This window comes from Aulonocara stuartgranti (genome assembly GCF_965226115.1).
Source record: "Aulonocara stuartgranti genome assembly, chromosome: 3".
NCBI classification, from domain to species: domain Eukaryota; kingdom Metazoa; phylum Chordata; class Actinopteri; order Cichliformes; family Cichlidae; genus Aulonocara; species Aulonocara stuartgranti.
The window spans coordinates 6,679,721-6,703,957 of NC_138941.1; the positions used below are offsets into that span (position 1 = coordinate 6,679,721).

At 43.4% G+C, this 24,237-nt stretch overlaps 2 protein-coding genes across 2 annotated transcripts in view; both read right to left on the reverse strand.

Moving 5' to 3' along the window:
* Positions 1-24,237, reverse strand: part of LOC309703011 (uncharacterized protein) — a gene marked incomplete at its 3' end in the record, with an annotated part of 348,344 nt that overhangs the window by 237,041 nt on the left and 87,066 nt on the right. The window lies entirely within an intron of this gene.
* Positions 20,411-21,652, reverse strand: LOC309703012 (uncharacterized protein F54H12.2-like; the record flags this gene model as incomplete). The annotated part of the gene is made up of 1 exon (XM_082527714.1): positions 20,411-21,652. One exon carries the CDS (start codon positions 21,650-21,652, stop codon positions 20,411-20,413), a length of 1,242 nt encoding a protein of 413 aa, XP_082383840.1.

Below are 24,237 nucleotides of genomic sequence, written 5' to 3' on the forward strand. Positions count from 1 at the left end.
TAAATAACTGCAATCAACAGTGATGTTCTGCACAGATCACTTTTCCATTTTGCTCTCTAGATGAGTCCCACACTGTAAAAAAAAATCTGTCAAATTTACGGTAAAATACCGGCAGCTGTGGTTGCCAGGAATATACCGTGTAAAAAATGTGGAATCTGTAAAAGACAATACGGTATACTGGTTTTGTAACCCTAATTTTTAAGGTAGACAACGTATTATTTTACCAAAATCATGATAGAAAAAACCAAATATATTTGTCAATTAAACAGCAATTTAATGTAAAAAATGCAACTTTCCATAGCTTTTTACGGATATTTGCAGTAAAAAAAAAAGTAATAATATAATAATATTTACAGTAATTTGTTGTTAATTTAACAGTAATAGGATAGACCCTATTATTGTAAATAACTGTAAAAATAACAGAAATATGTTAAACCTTATTAAAACCTTTGACAGTAAAAAACACAGTGAAATTGTATAACAAATTACAGCATTTTATTTTGACCAGATACATTTTACAGTAAATTCCTGGCAACCACAGCTGCCGGTATTTTACCGCTAAAAATACAGTACAATATGAGGAACATAAATGGTTTACTGTACATTTTACATTTGCAACCGCTAAATATAGAAAAATCTAAAGATGCTCATATACAACCAAGGTAGAGAATATTACTGATAAACAATGAGAAAATTTGACATACCATTTGAAAACAGACTAAACATATTATTTTCTCTATTCCTACAAAACAGCATAGATCTTGAGAATACAGCATGTGTCCATATATATGGCTGGTAATCCATGGAGGAATGAATAAACATGAAACAAAATATTACCTGCCCCTGACCTATCAACAGTAATGAGTCACTGGGTCCTGCCTTGGTGAAGGAAAGGACTCGGTGGAGTTTCTAATGCACATGGTGTTGAAGATACAAGCTCTGCAGGAGTACTTCAATGTCCATCAGGAGTTCACTTTGGACTGGCAGGATCCCCTCTGCAGCAAAAAAAAATGGACAAAGTTTGATCAGTGCTTGAGCAAAATGCACAGAAATGAACAAAACGTGCTGCCAAAACCAGGTCTAATGATAAATGATTTCTTAAGTGTAAAATATACAGTTCTTAAAGGATAGCTATTGTCAAAATGCAACCTGGGCTGTTTTTTTCAGTTGTTTTTTTTTTTTTACTGTAAACGAGACAAACATATATCTAAAAGCATAATTACGACAAACAAGCCGTTTTTGAGATTGACCGTGATTTTGTTTTGTGGTCAATAGCCAGTGAATGGGAATACTAGGGGGCCGGGGCATAAATTTGAGCACATCAAAATCGATACAGTAAAAAAAACAAAACAAAACAAAAAAACAGCCCAGGTTGCGTTTTGGCAATAGTTATACTTTAAATCTACTTATGTAAAAGTTATACATAGACAACGCAGCCCTAATCACAATCATAATTTGTTGGAAAACGTATTTAAGTTTTGTATTGATTTATCATAGAACTTGAAGTTAATGGCTGAATGCATGGTGATGAGACCTATCATTCAATCTACATTTTATAGCGTATGAAACTGCTCACCTGGACATGAACCTGAGCTCGGCTGATTAAGATTAGTGTCTCCTGTCCATCTTTCTTTAGCAAAACTTGAATAATACCACTGCTTACCTCTTATTGAATCTTTGGGTGCAGACTTAATTGAAGAGCCTCGTATAAACAGGCAGGGTGTGATGTTTAGGGAAACCAAAGAATACAGCCGCCATCATTTCTGCCAGAAGACTCATTGGGTGCAACGAAGCTTTCATTGTGGACTGGCTAGATACCTTCTGCATTCAGAAGGAAAACAAGAAGGGCATACACCATAAACAATAATAACTGACAAAAATAATGAGACAAGAAATTAAAGTAACAAAATAAGTGCAAATCAAGTTTCCCTGTGTTACAGTGTAGCTGAATGTTTTTCAACAATTTGATTTACGGTAAAACACATACCAAATATTTCCAGCCAAGGTTTGTTTCAATCTTCAGCATTTTTTTCCTGCCATTGTCTTGAAACTGTTTCATCTGTCTCTCTCATTTGATGCTGTTTACAAAAACAAAACAGCAATATTGTAAAGGGAAAAAGGAAAATTAATTTAATGGAAAAAAAAAGATTATGACCTGAAATCTCACCATTTCCTGAGAGTCACAGGTCCTTTGAGTATCCTTATGGTTTCTGCTCAAATTCAGTGTCTGAAAAGGGCAGGAACAAAACAAACCTTTTTAATCATAATAAAGACAAAATAAGATTTAGAGACAGACGACAAAGAAATGTGTAAAATATCTTCTTGAATCTGTTTACTTTACTAACCTTGAAAGAGACTCTTGGGTCTTAGCTGTGCCACCACCCTTAAACCTTAAAACAGATGGAGACGATATGCTGGCCTGGCTTGAAATTTCCATATTTGGTGCTGTAAAACAATATCACAAACAATAGATTAATTGTACTTTTTGGACCTTGGCCAAAGCATAATAGAAAAAACAGAAAGTCCTTCATGGCTATTGTGCAATGAAATCATAATACTTACTGGTTTGTTTCTCAGATGTCTCCACTCCTAATGATTGTAGTGCCTCCAGTACAATTTCAAGGATTGAGGCAGACAGGTCCGGCAGTGCCTTAGTAATGGAACTCCTTATGCTGCCCCCCATTTCCAAGATGTCTGATAAAAGAATGTGAATAAAGGTCAATTTACACCAAGTGGTACCTTTGGTCTTAAAATATGAAGCTGATCTTGCTTGATACTACACTTTTATACAGTGTTTCGTAAGTACCAAACTAACAGCACCATTATTGTGACAGCACACTGTGTTTCAGTGGAACCATTTGGTACCCATACTTCATGTAAGATGTTAATGGATAGAAATCAATTAAGTCAATGGGTTTTGACCAAAAAAATCATTTTATTTAAAACAGCTTACTATCACTTATGTCACACAGAACATCAGCAGGAGGCTCAGTAGAGGGCTCTTCTGATTTCTGCCACAGATCAGACTCTAGCAGACATCTCAAAGTCTCTCTTAAAGGCACATAATAGGCAAACCTATCTTTTCTGTTTTCATCTCTCCCTAAAAATATTTTCTTTGGTTCCGCATAGTTGAAGGCTTTTTTAAAGATCTGAGCTCTGGAGTGCACTGTCCTCAATGGCCCGGTATGACATGCAGAAAAAAGATCATAGCTTTTGACAGACTCACAGACTTTGTTGATGTCCTCCTCTGATAATGATGTGTCATCTTTTAACAGTGATGCAAGTTTACCCAAACTGTATGTCTGTCCCAACTCATGCATGTTCTGCATTTCCTCTACAATGTTCTGTATGGTTGAAGCAGGCAGTAGAAACTGACCCTGCAATTTTAAGTAGAATAGTGAAACGTTTCTCAGAAAAAGATCACAGAATTCAGGGGGCATTTCCATGTTATCTTCATGTGCAATAGACTGTGCAGCAGGCTCGGAAATCAAGGGTACAAAGTCATCTGATGTGGTTGGAACAGATGATGATTGACATGCAGACTCTCTATATAAATCACCAATGCTGCTGTCTGAAAACTCTGTGTTTACGTGACATGTGAGCAGTAAAAGATGATTTAACTCTAAAGGTATTTGTGCATCCTCTTACTGGACAAGTGACCACGTGTCCTTCCACAATATGGCTCTTCAGATGAGCTATTAACTCTTTAGAGTTCTGACACTGACGTTCACACATCGCCATTGCACATGTAAACGAAGAAACCACCGCCACACCAGTGACATGGGTGGGGGCAGTGTCTTCGGTAAAAATGAGCCTTAAACGCGCCATACCTGGTGTATGTCTGCTTGCAGCCTGCTTCAATACACCGAAAGAAACAACGTGGCTCATTCCGATGCAGTTTACAATGAAGCACGTAGCCCCTTGATGACTGAACTACCTTACCACAGAAATTACACGTTAACATAACTCCATGTACTTTGGTAATTCCTCCCTAGCGAATTAAGCACGCCATATACAGAAACTAATCCAGAGCAATGCTTCCCTCGCAACAGTAATGCTAACTCAACTCACAAATGCTAACTAAATTCACAACCTCACTCATAAAAAACGAACTGCTAAAATTATCTATAAACGCTGGGCTGGTGGATTTTTATAACAGAGATAACTTGAAGTTGCATGTACTCACCTCACCTCGAACTAATTGTAAGCTGCCAGGATGTCTACAAATTCCGAAGATGCTGTGGTCCAAGCAGCAATAAATGGCGCTAATATACGAGTTCAAAACTGTGTCCGTTAGCGAAGCCAACTTGAGTCTCCTGCATGAAAAAAAGAGCGGTTGGCACACAGCTCAGCAGCGCGCCACGCTATTGGTCATTTTCAGGTGACGTCATCCCGCAATGTAACGTCGCTCTTTGTTTCTTTAGGAGGTTCGAATTTGATCAGAAGTCACGTCTGCAGACCGCTGCAGCCACGTCTTACCTTGCTTCCCCTTTTTTTGGTGAAATGGTTCGCTCATACTGCACAATGTTGCTACCAGATTTTTTTTCTCTGCAATTCGAACGTAAAACGTCTGTACACAGTTTACCAGCAGTTTAGCTACCAATCAACAGCGATCACACAAATTCAAAATTTAAGGCCGACCCACTTAAGGTGGTCTGATAATATGGCGTGAAACACAACAACATAAAGTTGTTTTAAAATAATAATTAAAAAAGATTATTGAAATCAATTTTATTCACAACCATAAACTTTATTTTTAACATCTTCTTTTGCTGTTGATTTTTTTATCAGAAGGTTAACAATGATATACTGCAGGCCTAACTTTTAATCTGTATATCAGTATCTGAATTTTAAAATAAAAAAATACTATCAGTTTTATTGTCTTTCACTGCTGATATTTGCTTTTTTTTTAATGGTATGTACTGGTTGTATTATTACGGTGGACCCTATTTTTTAACATCTTGTTTCTGTAAAAATGAATGTTTTTGTTTGCTTAAAAATCTACAGCTTTATACTGTGAATTCCAATGTGCACAACCCCAAAAGATGTAGTTTTACTCAAATAATACCGTAAAATCTAAGTTTTTCAGACATTTTCAACATTACAATATGTAATTGTAAAATGTATGCATATTTATTTGTTTTCACAGAAAATATTTATAATTTCAACATTTTATTACAGTAAAAAACAAAGTTTTATCCAGTCTCACAATTAACGGTTATTCAATCTATTTAATACAGTAAAAGGAAGTTTTTGATTTTACGCTCCATTACCGTTGGAATTTGACGGTGTTTTGCTGTATATTTTACTGACTTTTTTTACAGTGCAGCTGCCTGACCTTGTGTCCAGGTGATCGTCTCACTGAGGAGCTTTTGTTCTGAAAATCTCACGTCCATCACCTGTTTCCTTTTTACTATCTCTGCTCTTTCTTTATTCACAATGCTCATAATATCACACAATTATATTCATCACCTGCATGTTTTTATCCAGCTGCTGTTAGAACCAAACAAATAAAAAGGATGAAAAGCCTGAAATCCTTTGATTTATTACATTTGAAACAAATATGAGAGCATCCCTAACAGCACAGCTGAGACCTTTGTTTTAATCAAGCCTTTGTATCGACACACTTGTAAAGATTCATATACAAAACATAATAGAATAAATCAATATAAAATACACATAATCACAAAAATGCAGCCATGTTGTGAGTTTGCATCTAAAACATGCATGTTTCCCTTTGTACAGGCAGATTTACAGCAGACAAAGCAACACGCTGATCGACTTTGACCGCTGCAAAAACAAAATACCCACCAAGTCTGAAGTCGATCAGAGGAACTGTTGACAGACTGACAGACAAACAGATGCTTGATTCATTAGTGCGATTAAATGTTCTTCTTTAGCAGCATCACTTCATGTGTTTGTGTTCCAGGAATAAAGGTCTGTTTAAACTGGACGTCTCCTCAGCATCACTCGTGCTGTCATGGTTTCAAAGCTGTGCAGAAAGAATCTGAGGGATGATACAGAGGTGACCAAAGTTACAAACATCCAGCTGTGCTGCAAATGTTTGCAGAGCTCCAAACTCTTTGGCTTTCTGCAGAGCAAGTATGGAAGAAGCACCTGAGTTAACTTCAGTTTAGACGATATGAGGAAAAATGCTGCTTCCCAAAGTTTCCTACAAGTATCCAGTTTATATTTAGAGAAGCGAAGGCTCTTTATCCTGACAACTACTCCCTGGTGGATCCCTGTCCTGTGACAGCAGCAAAGACTGTGTATCAGTATCATCAAAGCCACTTCAATAACCAGTGTTTAAAGCTCTCTAGCAGATGGACTTCAGTGGCAGCAGCCTCTGTCTGCTGTGTACAGAAGGTTCTCTGATGAAGCACACAGCAGATGCTGCACTACAACAGCAGCAGCAGCTCAGCTTCAGTTTGCTTCGACGCACTTTTTGACCTGTGAAACAGCAGAAAATGAAACATTTCAGCACCCGTTTGTTAGCGTGAGCTATTCTGCTGTTTTTTATCATTTCACAGGTGAAATAAAATCACATTTACTTCCTGTAGGAGTGATCGTGTCCAGCCTGACTGAGACCATGTGCTCCATCCTGCACAGGTAATAAACCTCTGACATGAAGGGCTGTCAAGTAGTTTTAGACAAATGGGGGTAAAAGAGACGTTAAAAGCTTAAAGAGAAACTACATTTTCTAAGAACTGTCTGACGTTCACCTCTCACACAGTGGATACGATTCTGCCGCTGCAGGAATAATCTTTGTGGTTATGAAACTGTCCGTGTGTTTGCAGAAAATGTCACATGTTCAAAGCCATCCCAGCACCTGGGGTTTGTATAAGTGCAGCTGTTGGTGGGGAGATAGTCTCACTCTTCTATATAAAGAGTCAGCAGGCAGCAGATCTTCATCTGTGATCTCCTCCATCATCACGTCTTCACTCTTCAGCAGCTATGGCTTCACTTCGTGCCCTTCTGGGAGTGGTGCTGTGCTCCTCATGGTTTCTGCTTCTGCCTCAGGCGGACTTTGATTTACAGAGTCATCCATAATATTTTTTATTTTTTATTTTACTGCCCATCTATTTTCATACAAATGTCTCCGTCTTATGGAAAAGGGGTGGAGCTTATCCAACGAGGACAGGCAGGCCCCCCCAGACAGTTTAGCAGTCTATACAGGAGGCCGACCTTTGCAACATGTACTTCTATAATGACTTCACCATTTAGGTTATTTGGTTATGTTTCACCCTGGATTTTGTGTGATAATATTTATTTTGTCCACTGATTTAAAAACAACAAACTATATGAATATAAAACAGAGTGAACAACAAAACATCAGCTTTGGAAACTTTGATGTAAAATTCTGCAGTTGTTTTCTCAGATATAGCATAAATCAAACTAACATACATCAGTGTATTATTAATGTATACACACACACACACACACACACACACACACACACACACACACACACACACACACACACACATGTGTTACAATAAACAGCTCTTATGCTTCTGTATGATTCTCAGTGCTTTCCATTTGCGTGTCCACAGGTTGCTGTAAGTGGTGCTTGACTGCAGTTTGCTCTCATTTCAAGTGGTTTGCTGTCACAAAGCCAACAGGAAGTCCGGCCATGGTTGAGCCAACTGAAGATGGGTTGAAGGTGGCGTCCTCGTTTCCTCTGTGAGTGCGAGAGGACAGACAAAGCAAACACCGTTTGGACAGCATTAAAATATTTACACTGATGATTAATGTTGTGTCTTTGCACCTGTAGCGATACATGTTGGAAAATGGAGACTTTAGCCACCAAGACTGACATGCCTGGAAACTTCCCTGTGAGTACGCCCACAAAGACAGGAAACAGTTTAGCCACCGCGGTTAATCCTCCATCATCATCATCCAGTATTTTTCACATCTTTTCTTCTGCTGTTTCCCTTGTTGTCAGTCACGGGGTTTGTGACTGAAATGCGTGTGGTCGACGGGAAGCCTGACGAGTACGGCCTGAATCATTCCATCAACACCGGACGGAGTGAAACCTTTGTTGAAAACAGATTATATGGTAACGTTGCATTTAGCTTCAGTAAACTGTGAAGTTACAGCAGCAGATTTACATCACGTGGCTTCACAGGAAGTAGTCTGGACCTCAGCGCTGAGGTTCAAGCAGCTCTGCTTGCAGACGGCATCCTTCCTGAAAATGTTCTTCATCTTCCTAAAACCAGAACTTTTACATTGGTGCTGAAGTTCTATATAAAAACAGCCTGAAATACAAAGTGATGTTGTGCACTGATTACCTCACACTTTCCATGTTTCCTTCTACAGAGGAGTGTCCGCCTGAGTGTTTTGTCTGATCTGTTGTTGATCGTCTCATTGACACTGCATGCAGATCTGACACCAGGGCTGGACTGGGACAAAAAATGGTCCCGGGCATTTTGACTGGAGACCGGCCCCCCAGGTATTAAAGGAAAAACCATAAAGCCTCTGAATGAAAACAAACGCTGTTGTCACAGTGATGGACGCTGTCTTGTTGGTATACATGCATCAGTCTAATAAACTTAAACCTGCACCATCCTCCCTGTCCTGGTATTCTAAACAGGAAGTAGACTGTTGGTCGAGTTAACCTCCTGAACATCTACAACACACGGTGGAAACCTGACATTAAGACAGAGACTAGAGGTGAGACATGATCATTGCTGATTACTGATGACAGATTTAGATATATTTTCATAAACCTTTCATTTGCCACATCAATAAACAGCACGGCAGGGCAAAATATGTTTTCTAACATGGCAACCTTTAAAAAGTGAAAGGAGACAGAAAGACAGCTGAGAAAGAATCAAACTGACTTTTTGATGCATTTTACACACAGTACTGGTGCAGAATCTAGAAAATGTGGGAAACACTGGCATCATATGCAGTACTTACTTCTGAAGAAATTATGATGGGACCCTAAAAAATGACTATGTACAATAATGGATTTCTATACATTTTACATCAGATGAAAACGTTTTTTGTAAGATTCAGATAATTATTTATTAAAAGTGAGACATTTTAAAGAACAAGAAAGAAAAGTATTTCTTTGTGCCCCCCTCTCCCTGTTAATGCCCTACCTGCCCCCCTGGCAACACTTTGCTAGACCCGCCCCTGCACAGTTACCAGCTGTCAGCTACACAAAAAGGATCCTGGTGTTATTTGTCTCTCAGAAACAGTTCATAACTTCAACTCATTTTTGTTTTGTCATGTTTTGTTCTTTACATTGTCTTTCTTCTATATAATTGTTAAACATTTAATAAATATGTCTACAAAAAGATTTTAAAAATCAGACATTTCACACAGACACCCAAATGATTTCTGACTGATGAAGGGGGCTGAAGGTGCCCTGCTCTTGCCCAGCTTCTGCTGCTCTCTCCCTGCTCACTGTCAGCAGCTGGCAGCCTCGGTCCTGCCTGAGACTCTTCATCTATCAGTGCCAAAGAATATGGGAAATAGCAATGCACAACATGCACATTACAAAACAAGCACATGAATCAGCATTACATTCATTAGTGAAGTGCTGACGTTCGTTCCTAAACTTTGGGCCTTAATTAACATCACTGTGAACTAATGTTTGCTTTGCTTCTTAACCAGTGAAGCAGCGAGGGGCTTTCTGAGGTTCCTGCTCGTAAATGCCCAAAATGAGTCGAGTATTTCTCTGCAACTACAAACTCTGCTTTCATCAGAGGTGTAAATATTACAGCACTGTGTCAGAGTCACTGAGGCTGGAACACAGAAAAAGGAAGTAGATGTATTTATTTTTAGGCTTTATTGCCTGGAACCACTTTAAAAATACGCTTTGGGTCACAATTAACTCCAGAAAACCAGGAATCCACATATGAACATTATCTGTGCAGAGATTTATGCTTCTGAAGGTAAACAGTGAAAACTTGCAGCACTAAATGCACAGATAGCCAGGCGTTTCACATTTTGGGACCATCTGCCAGTTTTCATTTCTTAGGTATTGAAGAGCAGAAATGATTGAATTTTATTTACATGCTTAAAAATGTTTGCTTTTGAATATTATTTGAAGAATTACCCACACACTCAGGCACTGTGGGCCTGTTTCCCTTTGCACAACCGAGTGTTGGAAACGTGCCTTTTCTCTTTAAACTCTGAGGGGCTGTAACTTTGGCTTCTATTGGCAGATTTGCATGATTGACCCTCTTTTTAAAATAGTTTTAGCCAAGAGAATCAAGCTAACATCACTGTTTTTACGTCAGCTCACGTCACACGAGCTGTTTCAAGAAAAGTCCTCCTGTCACACAGCAATGCCTACATGAATCACACCACTCTGCTTAAATAATAATAATAATGTTTAGTGAAGCAGGTGAAGCAAAGGGCTGCTTTTAATAGGCTGGGAGACCCAGGTGTGCTGCTTTAGCTGCTGAGCCTCTCATGCTAGCCTCCATCTATAAGCTGGGATCACAGGAGCACTGCAGTCCTGACTAGATCAAGGATTGTTATTCATGCAGGTGACAAAAGTTTACATTCACAGAGTCATAGGATTGAGCCTGGTTTGAAAAGCAGCTAGAGAGATAATACCATACAGCTTATGACAAAATTTGATCCGAAGTGATTGATGGCCCTAATCACGACCTTTTGACCTCCCCCCCTCCCCCCCGGAAGCGTGTAATGAGCGTGACGAATCGCATCCGGAGAAGGGGGGGTGAACCCCGGAAGCGCGCCATCTGTTGCTAACCGTGTCGAATTGCATCCTGAGAAGGGAGGGGGGAAACCTCCGGAAGCGCGTCATCTGTTGCTAAGCGTGTCGAATTGCATCCTGAGAAGGGAGGGGGGAAACCTCCGGAAGCGCGTCATCTGTTGTTGGGAAAAAAAAAGTTTTTAGAGGGAGGGGGAAACCTCCGGAAGCGCGCCATCTGTTGGAGGGGAATAAAAAAGCAGAGAGGTGGAGTCCGTCACAATTTCTAAGGCACAGACACAAGATGGATTTCCTTCTGCAGCCCAGCAGCGTTCCTGTGTCCGATGAGATCTGCTCTCCCAAAGAAGAAGGCTTTGAATATGACATATTCAAATACAGCATATTTACTATGGAAGGCCTCGATCCGGACCTTATGACCCTACCGGAAATACTCCGGAAGTGTCTAGTCATTTTCAGACCTGATGCGTCATGTTCCCTAAGCACAGCGGTGATGCAGCAGATGATTCCGTGATGTATAGAGAGACAGAGCGGATGTAATTTTACTTTCTTAAGCTGCACCGGCGTTTGTAATGGAAATAAAGAGTGACTTCCTGTAGAGATTTCAATAGTATTTTATTTTCCTATAATACAGACGCTGTAAAAAAAACCTTTAAGATACACCATAGCTTGTGATGAAAAGAAGAACTTTCTATCCGCTTGTAACCTACAGGCTGTCTATGTGTAAAAAACGAATAACTATCCCTTAGTGAATACTACTTTTCCTTTTGAGAGACTGAAAAACAAACCATAATTGCAGCTACAGGCGATCTTGTTTCACACACACACACACACACACACACACACACACACACACACACCCACACACACCCCGCGGGCCGAGGAGGAGTTTTTTTCTTCAATACTTTAACAATAAGTTTTCTCAATAGATAGAAAATGATGACGCTGAGGAGTCAACATCCGATATTATCATTGCTTGTAACCCGGTAAATAATTTCGTACATCTCCTCCCCATAAAACAAGTCTTAGTGGAAAAAAGCTCATATTCGAATAAGTTTATTCCCCTCTGTGGGAAAGAGTTTTTTTCTCAGAGTCAACCATGAGGCGAGTTTTGTCAACAGCAATTGTCCATTTGGTAAAACAAATATCCGTCTCAAAGTCGTATTTTACCGTTGCAGAATGCGGAAAACAGACGGCGTTCGCAAGAAGGCACACACACACACACACACACACACACACACACACACACACACACACACACACACACACACACACCGTGGGCCAAGGAGGAGTTTTTTTCTTCAATACTTTAACAATAAGTTTTCTCAATAGATAGAAAATGATGACGCTGAGGAGTCAACATCCGATATTATCATTGCTTGTAACCCGGTAAATAATTTCGTACATCTCCCCATAAAACAAGTCTTAGTGGAAAAAAGCTCATATTCAAATAAGTTTATTAAAGCACCCCCCTCTGTGGGAAAGAGTCAACCATGAGGCGAGTTTTGTCAACAGCAAGAACAAGGTCAGACAACTGTTGCCCATTTGGTAAAACAAATACCCGTCTCAAAGTCATATTTTACCGTTGCAGAATGTGGAAAACAGACGGCGTTCGCAAGAAGGCAATCAAAAAAAAAAACAACCCTCTCTAACTATCGGTATTGTCAAGAGAAAGATGCGAAAAACAGATGCTTCGCTAGACTAGGATAAAATGAGAGAAGAAACGGGAGGGGAGTCGATATCTGCTCAGCCCCTACTGTGACAGTTCTACCAATCGCGAGGAAGAATCCGTGAATATTATGTCAGCATTCCGTTCAAACAACGCCGCCGATCAGAGCGCCAGGGCCATCTCGCCAGAACTGTTCGTACCTCACCCCGGTAAGTTTTTTTTTCTTTACGACTTTAAATTATATATCAACAGAGATGTCAATAATTTGATTACTTTCTTTTAGATTTCTACATCAATGATTTCACGCAAGTGGACTACGGTACGATTAAATAAGTATATACCATTTTTTAAATAAGTTTAGATAGACTTGATTTAACCAAACTCTGATACTTACAGAGGCTATTGATAGTGCAGAGAGTAGCAGCAAAAATCCGGCCGTTTTCCGCGGCGAATTAGACGCCATAATCCCCGCAGAACCTCCGCTGCCGCCGCGTCGAAAAGAAGAACGAGAAGACGGCGCTATTTTCGTCTCCGCATACCGGGAGAACCGCGGAGAAAAAAGTTTTAAAACCAAAGGTAAACAATATGATGCATTATCCGCCATTTTGTTGAATAACAGGATGTGACGGAGTAATCCGAGTGTGCTATACCGCCTCTCCCGACCCGGAGCAGATTTTTAAAAAGTTTTGCTTTATTTCTCGACAGAGGTAATCGAGAATATACAGACCCGGCCGCCGCCGCAGCGAAAAGAAGAAGAAGACGACGACGTTATTTTCGTCAACGCATACCCGGAGAACTGCAGGAAAATACCTTTTAAACCAAAAGGTAAACAATATGATGCAATATCCGTCATTTCGATAAATATCAGGATGTGACGGAGTAATCCGAGTGTGCTATACCGCCCCTCCCGACTTGGAGTGGTATAAAGCGTGCTAGAAAGTTTTTATTTATTAAATCTTTCTCTTTTTGTTTTATTTCTCGGCAGCCGAGATTGCGGATATACCTATACAAACCCCCGCTACAGACAATCGCGCGGAGGAGCGAGGTAAATAAAAAGTTTTTTCATTCTCGAAAAATAGGAAGGAGGAGATTGTTTTCTTAAATCTCTTCTGTTTTATTTCTCGGCAGCCGAGATTGCGGATATACCTAACCAATCCCCCGCTACAGACAATCGGGCGGAAGACAATCAGGCGGAGGAGCGAGGTAAATAAAAAGTTTTTTCATTCTCAAAAAATAGGAAGGAGGAGATTGTTTTCTTAAATCTCTTCTGTTTTATTTCCCCGACAGAGACCGATACAGAAAATCAGGCGGAAGAAAATCAGGCGGAGGAGGAACCGTCCAGAGCTCCTCCTCTCAGGAGACTGAGAGCTCCTCTCAGGAGACTGAGAGGTAATTGACGGGGGGATGAATCGATCCTATTAAACTTCTCTGCTCTATAAAAAAAAAAAAAAAAAAAAAAAAAAATGTAAGGTTTAAAAATACATTCTGTCCGTCTTTTCTTACAGCTCGACGGCTGCTTCATAAGAAGAGAATCCTTGAAAACCTCGCTTTCATGTACGCCATAACAGTTCGCACATATGCATCGATATACAGACACAAGGACCTGTAAAGTAAAAGCATACGAATGTAAAAGTCTGTGAATTAAGAAATAAAGAAAATCATGTCGGAAGAACGCAGCATTCCTGAGGCTTTGTTGGAAGCCGTGGCAGAATTAAACAGAAACGATGAACATTTAGCCCCACCGATAGAAAACAATATAGCCCCACCACCGAACGATCCACTACAACCTTTAGAAAACGCATTGCAGGTCCTCCTTCAAAACATTGAAAACGAACGGCTTGCCGGTCTACTGAACTTTGACCCTCTGCAGCCGATAGAAAATGCTCTTCAGCTCTACGACCAGCAGCAGGGGGAGGAGCAGGTGCAGCAGGTGCAGGTGGAGCAGCATCATCAGCAGCCCAGGGAGGAGGACCGGCCTGCGGAGCATCAACAAGGAGGAGGAGGATCTCGGGTACAGAACGATGCGGTGACTCGCCGCGAACATTTTAATAATTTCGAAATAAGGCGAGTATTTAACATTCCCTCTCCGGATGAAGCGAGCGACCTCGCTCAATTTTATCTCGACGTCAGGGATAATTTTGTAGATCTAGCGGATAGGGTCAGACCGGAAGTTAGTCGTAACGACCGGGTTCAACTGGAGATCATCAGCGAGTACGCGCGAAATCACTCTGTTTTTAACGTCGACGAAAGCGTTGAAAACATTGTACCGGTTTTTGAGGACCTGCTAGCCAGGCTGATACAATCAAACGGAGCGATCGTCGCAGGCTCTCCCCTAGAAATTGTCGTGCAAGTAATTAGAAATCCTAGAGGCGGTGGCAGTAATGACCCGCGTAAAAAGATTCACAAAATGTTAGATGGTGAAATTCTAGTCAAAAAGCGTCGCTGTCTGTACGTGGTAAAAAACAAAAACGATAATCTGTGTTTTGCCATCAACCTGATTCACCTCACTCAACCTCATTTCACAGATAAACAGGCCCTGGAACGCGGCAGAGAGCTGCAGCGTTTAGCGGGGTTGAGTGATCGCACTCAGGTAACTCTCACCGACATAGGTAAATTCGAACAAATACTAAAACGTAAAATCGTCGTGTTTTACCGCCCGCCCGAGGACAGAACTCTTTCATTAATCGAAACAGACTACCCGAACACGCCTCACCCGCTGTACTTATTCTTATTCCAGCATCACTATTACGGGATAAAAAATCTAAAAACATTTTTAGGAATCCAGTACATTTGCGAGGAGTGTCACCGCGGGTATTATAAAAGAGAGGAACACTTTTGTCAAAACCGCTGCAACCTCTGTTTTGACCCCGCATGCCCCTCTCACTTTCTGGACTCTGTAATCTGTACGGATTGTAACAGATCATGTCGCACACGCGCGTGTTATTTAAAGCACAAACAACCTAGAATTCACTCCGGTTCAGGCCTCAGCGTTTGTCAACAATTGTATAAATGTCCGGACTGCAAGTTCCTCTCCCGTCGCGGAAAGCACAGGTGCACAGCCGCCAGATGTAAAATCTGTCGCGCGGAGCTTCCTCCCGACAACGATCAACACCTGTGTTACATCCAACCTTTGAAACATGAAAACTCTGATAACGCTTCCATAATCTTTTATGACTTTGAAACCTTCCCAGACAGGGAGGGGGCGCACGTCCCTTACCTAGTGTGCACAAAATCTCTAGAAGGAGAAGAGTGGCACGCTTACGGTGTAGACTGTGTTGAAAAGTTTCTCCAAAGATACAGAAGGAAAAGATATAGAGAGACCACGTTCGTTGCGCACAACGCAAAAGGGTTTGACAGCTATTTAATTCTAAGTCACCTGGTGGGGGGCGGGATGACGCCCTCTCTCATCATGCAAGGCAGTAAAATTATATGTTTCACAGAATCCGATTTCCTTCTCAAATTCATAGACTCGCTTTCTTTTCTCACCATCCGTCTCAGCGCTATGCCCAAAGCTTTAGGCTTCGAGGACAAATCCAAGGGATTTTTTCCTCACAAATTCAGCTCGCGGGACCGATTAAAATACTTGGGTCCGTATCCTCCTCCTTCAGATTACGGGGTGGAGCGCATGTCACTCCCCGAACGGGCTGAGTTTTTGCGTTGGCACTGCGAGGCCTCCCGGGGAGTGTTTAACTTTGAAAAAGAATCCCTGTATTACTGCCGAAACGACGTTAATATCCTGAGGGAGGCGTGCGTAAAGTTCAGAGACGGGTTTATAGGCGAAACTAAAGTAGACCCTTTCAGCTGCGTCACTATAGCTTCAGCCTGCATGAAAGTGTTTCTCACCAATTTCCTACCCGAAAACAGTCTGGCCATTCCCTCGCCCGACAACTACGGGCGCAGGTTCAAAGCCTATTCGCACGCGTCCATTCAGTGGCTGGAGTGGGTAGCTCGCTCTCAGAAAATTCCCGTTCAACACGCTCTCACAACCGGTGGGGAGAAAAAAATAGGCCCGTACTTTGTCGACGGATACGCGCTGATTAACGGGGAAAAGCGGGTGTGGGAATTTCTGGGATGCTTTTATCACGGCTGTCCAAAATGCTACAGGCCTGAGGAAATCTGCCCTTTGACCCGCGCTCCTTACGGGGACCTGCACGCCTCTGCCGAGGCGAGGCTCCGGGAGCTGAGAAACGTTTACAGAGTCCGCACGGTCACTCTGTGGGAGCACGAATGGAACAAGATGAAAAAATCGAACGAGGAGGTTATAAATTTTATGCGGAGCTACGAAGTCCCGGAACCTCTGTCTCCTCGCTCGGGACTTTACGGAGGCCGCACTTCGGCCTTGAGGCTGCGTTACAGCGCCTCGCCAGGAGAAAATGTGTATTACGTAGACGTCACATCCCTGTATCCTTACGTCAACGCCAAGCGCGCTTACCCTCTGCATCACCCCCAAATCATCAGAGAGAATTTTGCAGACCCTCGCAGTTATTTCGGGCTGATCAGAGCCACCGTTTACCCGCCGCGCGGGCTCTATTTCCCCGTTCTACCGTACAAAACCCCCGGAGGTAAATTAATATTCTCTCTCTGTCGCACCTGCGCCGAGACTAATCAACAAAGCGGTCCGTGCCTTCACGACGACGAGGCCAGAGTTCTCACCGGGGTCTGGGTCACCGTCGAGTTTAACAAAGCCTTAGAATTAGGTTACAGAGTGGCTAAAATCACAGAGGTCTGGCACTTTGATAGCCGCAGCAGCGATATTTTCGCCGGTTATATTAACACTTTTCTCAAAGGCAAACAGGAAGCCTCCGGTTATCCTCCGGAAGCTCGCGACGAGGATGAGAGGAACAAATACGTGGAAGAGTACCACAGGCATCAGGGCATACGTTTAGACCCGTCAAAAATAGAGGTGAATCCGGCCAAAAGACAAGTTTCGAAATTGTGTCTCAACAGTTTCTGGGGAAAGTTTGCTCAGAGAACCAACATGACTCAGACCGCTCTGGTCAGAAAGCCGAGTCAGTTTTTTAACTACGTCTTTTCAGGACAGTACGTCTTTAAACACGTCTCTTTTTTAAAGACCAAAAAACAGGAAGTGGCTTTAATTCAGTGGAGCTATAACGAGCGGTGCGTGATACCTCCCGGCGCGACCAATAACGTTTTCATCGCCGCTTTCACCACACCCTACGCCCGTCTAAAACTCTACGAGTATTTAGAAAAATTGCAGCGCAGCGTTCTGTACACCGACACCGACTCTCTGATCTACGTAGTGAAAGAGGGGGAGGAACCTTTAGAGCTGGGCAACTATCTAGGGGATCTCACGGACGAATTAGACGGGGACACCATCCAGGAATTTGTCTCCGCGGGTCCAAAGAGTTACGCCTACCGGACCAGAAACAAAAAGAAACTGGTGGTAAAAATGAAAGGAATAACGCAGACGAGAGAATGTTACGAACGTGTCAATTTCGACAGTATGAGCGGGTTGGTGGAAAGTTACCTTTCTGGTATGAAAGAGGCGGAGCTCGAGACCCCTCAGAACGGGATTCAGAGGGATAAGAGAGGCTTTGTGCTCAAAAACAGAACATTTCAGAAAAAGTTTCGCGTGGTTTACGACAAGAGACGTCTCTTTCCAGACGGCACAACTCTGCCTTTCGGGTACTAGTGTTTTTGTTTTAGTTTTCTTCTAAAAAAAATGGAGGAAACTGATTTTGATCACAGACTGAAAGTGCCTTTTTCCTGTCTAGTTGTGGGTCCTAGCGGGTGTGGGAAAACTCATTTTGTAAAGTGTGTTTTGGAAAACTGTGAACGCGTCATGGATACTGTGCCCACGAATATTGTGTGGATTTATACTTCTTTTCAACCCATGTACGAGGAGCTTTCAAAGACCAATAAAAACATTAAATTTGTCGAGGGGCTGCCTGATTCTTTTGAAGATTTCCGAGACGTTCTGGTGGTGCTGGATGACGTCATCTTTCAGGCCTCGGATCACCAGGAAGTGGTTAAAATTTTCACTCAATACCGCCACCATAAAAACGTCTCGGTCATGATGCTGACCCAGAATGTTTTCCATCAGGGTAAATACAGCCGCACCATCAGCTTAAACTCCAATTATATGGTGTTGTTTAAAAACCCCAGAGACAAGCTGCAGATTGAGATTTTGGCCCGTCAGATTTTCCCTTCGCAAAAAACATTTTTCTCCGACAGTTTCAAAGACGCCACCGAGGAGCCCCACGGGTATTTAATCCTCGATCTCACTCCCTCGTGCCCAGAACGCTACAGAGTGCGCGCCGGTCTGCTTCCGGGGCAGTACCCCGTCATTTACCTGCCTAAACCCAAGTAGCCATGTCTCAGCGTATAAAAAGAAACGCAGTCTTACTGCAAGCTCTGTACCACGCGTCGCCGCAGAAACGCAAAGACATTCTCGCTCACAGCTCCCCGGATTTCCTCCAGGCGCTGTGCGAGATAGCTTTAAATCTTTTAAAGGGAAACATACCTCTTTCCGCTTCTCAATACCAAAAACTGAAACGCCAGAAAAAGATCATCAGGCTGCTGGCCGACAAGAAAACGAGTTTAAACCGTAAACGTCAAGTTTTAAAGAAACAAACGGGCGGGTTTCTTTTCCCTCTGTTGTCCGCAGCCGTACCCATTCTGGGGAACCTGCTGGGAGGAATATTTCAAAAACGGTGAGATGTTTAAAAAAATGATTCTCGTTCCCTCTCACGAGTTGAAAAAACTGACCCGACCCACCGAGCCTACCGTCAGAGAAACTGCCAAAGACGATTTGGACGAAAAGATGAAAGCCATACTGGAGGATCCGCGGCTAAATTCGTATGAAAAAATCAAAAGATACGAGTCTCTGCTGCGGAGATATCTCACACTCTCTAAACAGGGCCGGGACGAGGAGAGTAGGGTGACTTTCCACCTCCCGCCCGAGGAGGCGCAGCAGCAGCAGGTGCAGCAACAAGTGCAGCAGCAGGTGCAGCAACAAGTGCAGCAGCAGCAACAAGTGCAGGTGCAGCGGCCCAGAGAGGAGGATGATGAAATGATGGAAGAAGTATTAAAATCCTTACCCCCTCGAGATCGCAAAAACGCCCGCTACATTATGCAGAAATTAGCTGAGGGTGGAGGAGGATGGACAAAGAGGGGTGAATTTGTTTACAAGGGGGATGCGGTGCGGGGTTCGCACATGATCGATCTATTTAAAAACCTCTCCCTCTCTTTTAAAAGTAAAAACCAAACGCGACCGAAAGGATGGAACGCGTTTTTAACTACTTTGGTCGAAACAAACATTCCCTCATCCTCAATACATAACCGTAGAGCTCGCGACCAGTATGCGCGTCTTAAATCTGTGGAGGAGGAGGGAGGACAGACACCTGCGCGAAGGGGGAGAAAACCTTCTCGGGTCAAAATAACGCTTTCCCCGACCTGGATCTCTATGTAAAATCAAATGTTTTTTGTTTTTTACAAATGAAATAAAAAACGCTGCAATAAACTTTTTTTTGTTTACGTTTCTTTATTCGATACACACATCTTTAAACTTTTGTAAGGAGCACGCCCCGTGATGACCTCTGCGAGAGCGAGAGGGGCAGCGTCCTTTCAGAAAGTCAGACACCATGTCATCATTTTTAAACACATCGTTATAGTACAGAGAAAGTATTTTACCGACGGATAACCCCTGAGCCTTGTGACATAGATAAAAAATGCAATGTTGTCCGCAAACAACAGACATAGGGTGCTGAAGTTGACGATCGTGATAGAGTATTTTGTCAGAGCGGCCTTCCAGAAACTCTGAGATGACCGAGGGATAGTGAGCAAAGTCGGGAGGGAATCCGTAAGAGTCAAAAAAAGTGGAGGAACCGTCCCTTTCCAGAGTCAGAGCCAGCCAGTGTTCTCCCCTCAAGTGCGAGGGGTGAGTGTTTACTATAAAGTAGGCGGGGGGTTTAAAGTCGCGCCTCAAAAAGGCCAGCTGGTCCGAGGCCCAAACCCCGCAGAAAACGTCTCCCAAGGCGCGATGTAGAATGTGCTCCAGCTGAAGGTTATCCATGTATATATATTTTTTTTTAGTAATAATCCACCAGCACCTGTCTTTTAGAGTCAATCTCCAAAATGGAGTCGTAGCAGGCGTACACTATGAGAGTGGTGGTCTGAGGCAGAGGAACTCTGAATCTCATCTCCAGCCTCAAATTCCCGTTGGAGACGGGAGACAGGGCGTCAGCATCCTCGCTGGGTTCCAGATTAAAGGCAAACAGGGCGTACCCCTCGTTAAATTCCCGGCAGTCGATGCTCAGAGGTAAATCTTTGAGGTGTCTCCCCGTGGCGGAAAACATGTGATAAAACTCCCTGACCGAATTTCCGCGGTCAAACTGTGGCTGGAAAGCTTTGGCGGGCACCTGCCTGCCGTCCTGACACAACGCCAGATACTCCACATCGTTGTGTCTAAAGTTGAAAGGCGACAGATCCCTCCTCCCGGTGAAGGCGTCGTGATGAACCATGCCCAGGACCACGTATTTGGGTATGGCTCCCAGAAAGAGATTCTCTTGGTTGCAGATCCTGGAATTTTCAGGGATGGAGTAGGTTTTCACAGAAACGCGCGAAAGAGGATAGAGGGCGTTTCCTTTCATCAGGGCCGCGACGTGCCCCAGCCTGACGGCCGGCGAGACCGTGACCTTTTTAACAAACAGAGAGGCCGAAGTTATTTTCAGGGCAAACTGCGAATCCCGAGTTCCCATCAGACTGAAGGCATCGCTGTTGCGTATCAATTTAATTCTCAAATCCACAGAGTTCAGCAGGAGCCTCTCGCAGAAGAAAATATCAGCGTGGAGGGGACCCAGCAGGTCCACTTCTCGCGACTCGGCCGTGAAAACGGCTCTCTGTTTTATCCCTTTGTTCGGCCCGTTGCTTATAACTATAGAATCCATGTCTCCGGCCGTGTCTTTGTAAAACAGACCGGCGCTGAATTGACTCTTTAGAGTGTCTTCTGAAAAGTTGAGCAGCGTCTCGATCATGGCTCTGTAAGGATGGGTGGCGCTGGACTGCGAAATCAATCGATCCCCCAGAATAACGTCGCACTGACTGAAAATTGTGTTGAGAGGATAATTGATGAGGGCTACCCCTGCATCGGGTGGGATGTTGCTCCCGTCCTTTTCCGTAATTTTCACTCTCAGATGGAGCATGGTGTCGTTCAGATCGAGATACTTTTCCCCGTCTCCGGGGATGAAAAATTCAATGGGTGAGTTGTCGTTCAAAGCAGAGAGGGGCTGACATTCTTGATATTTTTTATCCTCTATGGATAGCTGGGTCATGGGAGCCGAAAATAGATCCAGTTCGGCAAGGGTGCATTCGGCAGATTTCTTGTGTAAGAGAGACATTTTTTATTTATTTATTTTCTTCTAAAATATGTCCGAGCTCCTCTGGGGCTTCCTTCTCTTCCCACCGCTGGTCTTGACTGATTTACTTTTTACTCCGGCGCTTTTATTTTTAATCCGCTCGCCCGGAGGGCGTTTCCTCTTCCTGCGGGAGAGGACCATCATACCCCCCGCCCCCTCCTGGCGAGGCTCGGTCAGCTTACCCATCACTCTTTTCACAGCGTCTGTAGCGATATTGGTTGCGGCCGTTTTCAGGTGAGGTTTAGCTACGGCGAACCCGGATTTGAAGAGAGGAGACACGAAACGAAACAGTCTGGAGAAGATGGATCCTATCCCTCTGCCGTACATCACGGGCGCTCCGTAAAAACCCGGAAGGGAACCTCCCACCTGCCCCTCATAATACCTCACAAAACGGTGGGGGTCCTGTGGGAGACGCGCCGCCATTCTCAAGCCGGTTTAAAGTGCAGCTTGACTATCGTTTTCCCGTAAACAAAATCCACGAATCTGTCGCGGTCCGTTTTAATTTCTACGCGTATGGTTTTAATGTATTTTTTAGATACGCGCAAGTAATGGACCGTATTATGTCTGATGCTGATCACGTCTCCGTAATCGCCTTTCACGTTAAGGACGCTGAGCAACGGTGAGTAACTGTCACCGACCGGCTGGTACTGAACGATGTCGGTGTAGAGAAACAGGTTATATACGCCCGCGTTCATATCGCACGGATACGGAGTAGAGCGCTTCGACAGAGTCCACCACTCGTTCGTTTTCAATCCCAGCATGTAAGCCAGAGGAGGGAAGACCTTTATTTTATGGCTCCCGACTCCTTTGACATCCAGACGTTTGGTGATGTTGTTGAAAGAGGCCTCGAAGGAGGGGTCGTACTTTTGGATCGCCGGCACCAGGTGATCCAATAGATCTTTAACGCGTCCGTAATGACCTCCCCTGCCGAATTTTAAAATCACCAGGGGCTGATCTTCCTCCGTCGTCCGCATCAGCTCCAAGTAGGAGGCGTCCGGCGGTAGATTGTACCATGTGCGCGGATAAATGAATTCGCATAAGCCCACGCTCCATTCTCCGGTCAGCTCGAGGGGTTTGGCCAGATCCACCGTGTAGCAGCCGCTGGTGTTATCTTTAAATAAGTCCTTGCTGGCGTTGGAAGGCAGGGTCACGTAAAACCCTTCGGACTCCATGATGAATTTTAAAAAATGAGCCGAATGATGCGAGGGGTCTCTTTTTTTATACGCCTACCACTTCCGAGGCTTTCACCCAGCTGTTGAATTTATCCGGCCAGTTTTTCCACTTGACAAAAACCTGTTTTTCCCCTCTGACTGTGCGCCGCTTTAAAATCTTCTCCACATGAAACGCTTTGTCCTCGGTCAGTTTCACTTTCTGCAGCTCGGGCTCATAAAACGACCCTTCGATAGACTCGCCGTCGTAATCTTCTAGCTTATACACGGGTGGCGATCGGTGAAGGACCCGGATCACAGTAAAGATTTCGTCCGTGAAACTCTGTTCGTATTTTTTATCAAATACTCCTCTCAATTTGGATATTCTCACCAGATCCCCCCTCTTAAATTTCAACTTTATTTTAGGACGGGCGGGTGTCTTTCCATACAAGTTGCGAAACACCTGATCCGCGTTCTCGGGGCGCACCTCGGCAGGTGCCATTTTAATGCTGCTGTGATAACTGCGGTTATATCCTTCTAACAGGTCGGGCAACACCTCCAGATAGCGTCTGGTATTGTGCGCGGTGAAATATCTCCACATCCTCGTTTTCAGGGTGCGGTTAAATCTCTCCACCACCGAGGCCTTTAGGTCGCTGGCGGTAGCAAAATGGGAGATGCTGTGATTTTTCATCAGAGCTTGAAAACTCTTGTTGAAAAACTCTTTTCCCGCATCGGTCTGTAAATTTTCCGGTATTTCACTCTCTCTCAACACAGATTCGAAAGCTTCAGTCACTTCCGAACCCGTCTTCTTTTTCAGGGGGCGGGCGTAAGCCTTTTCTGAAAATACGTCTATGACGGTTAATAAATAATTGAATCTGTCGTTGTATTCAGACAGGTGTCTCATGTCGCACAGGTCGGCCTGAAGCTGCTTCAGGGGTTTGGTCACAAACACTCTATTTCTCTTAAATCTTACTCGCGCCGGCTTGTGTAGAGTATAGGCGTCCTGCTCGGATAAAAAATTCTGCACCTTGCGGATATCAACTTTTTTACCAGTTTCATCTTCTAAAGCACGTCGGAGTCTATTTACTCCTCCGAAACTACCGGGGTGATGCGGGTCGTAATACACTTTTTTCATCTCACTTTTCTCGGCCATCTCGTCTTCTGATAAAAAGCCCGTCTGCGTTATAACGTCGCAGGAGTCGGCTTTTATTATTTTATTCAAAAACCAGAGATGAATGTTTTTTTTGTTTTTTTTTCGAAACCAGAGGGCTTAATGTGCAGAAAACAGGAATACATTATTCAAAAACCAGAGATGAATGCTTTTTAAATATTTTTTATTCAAAACCAGAGGGT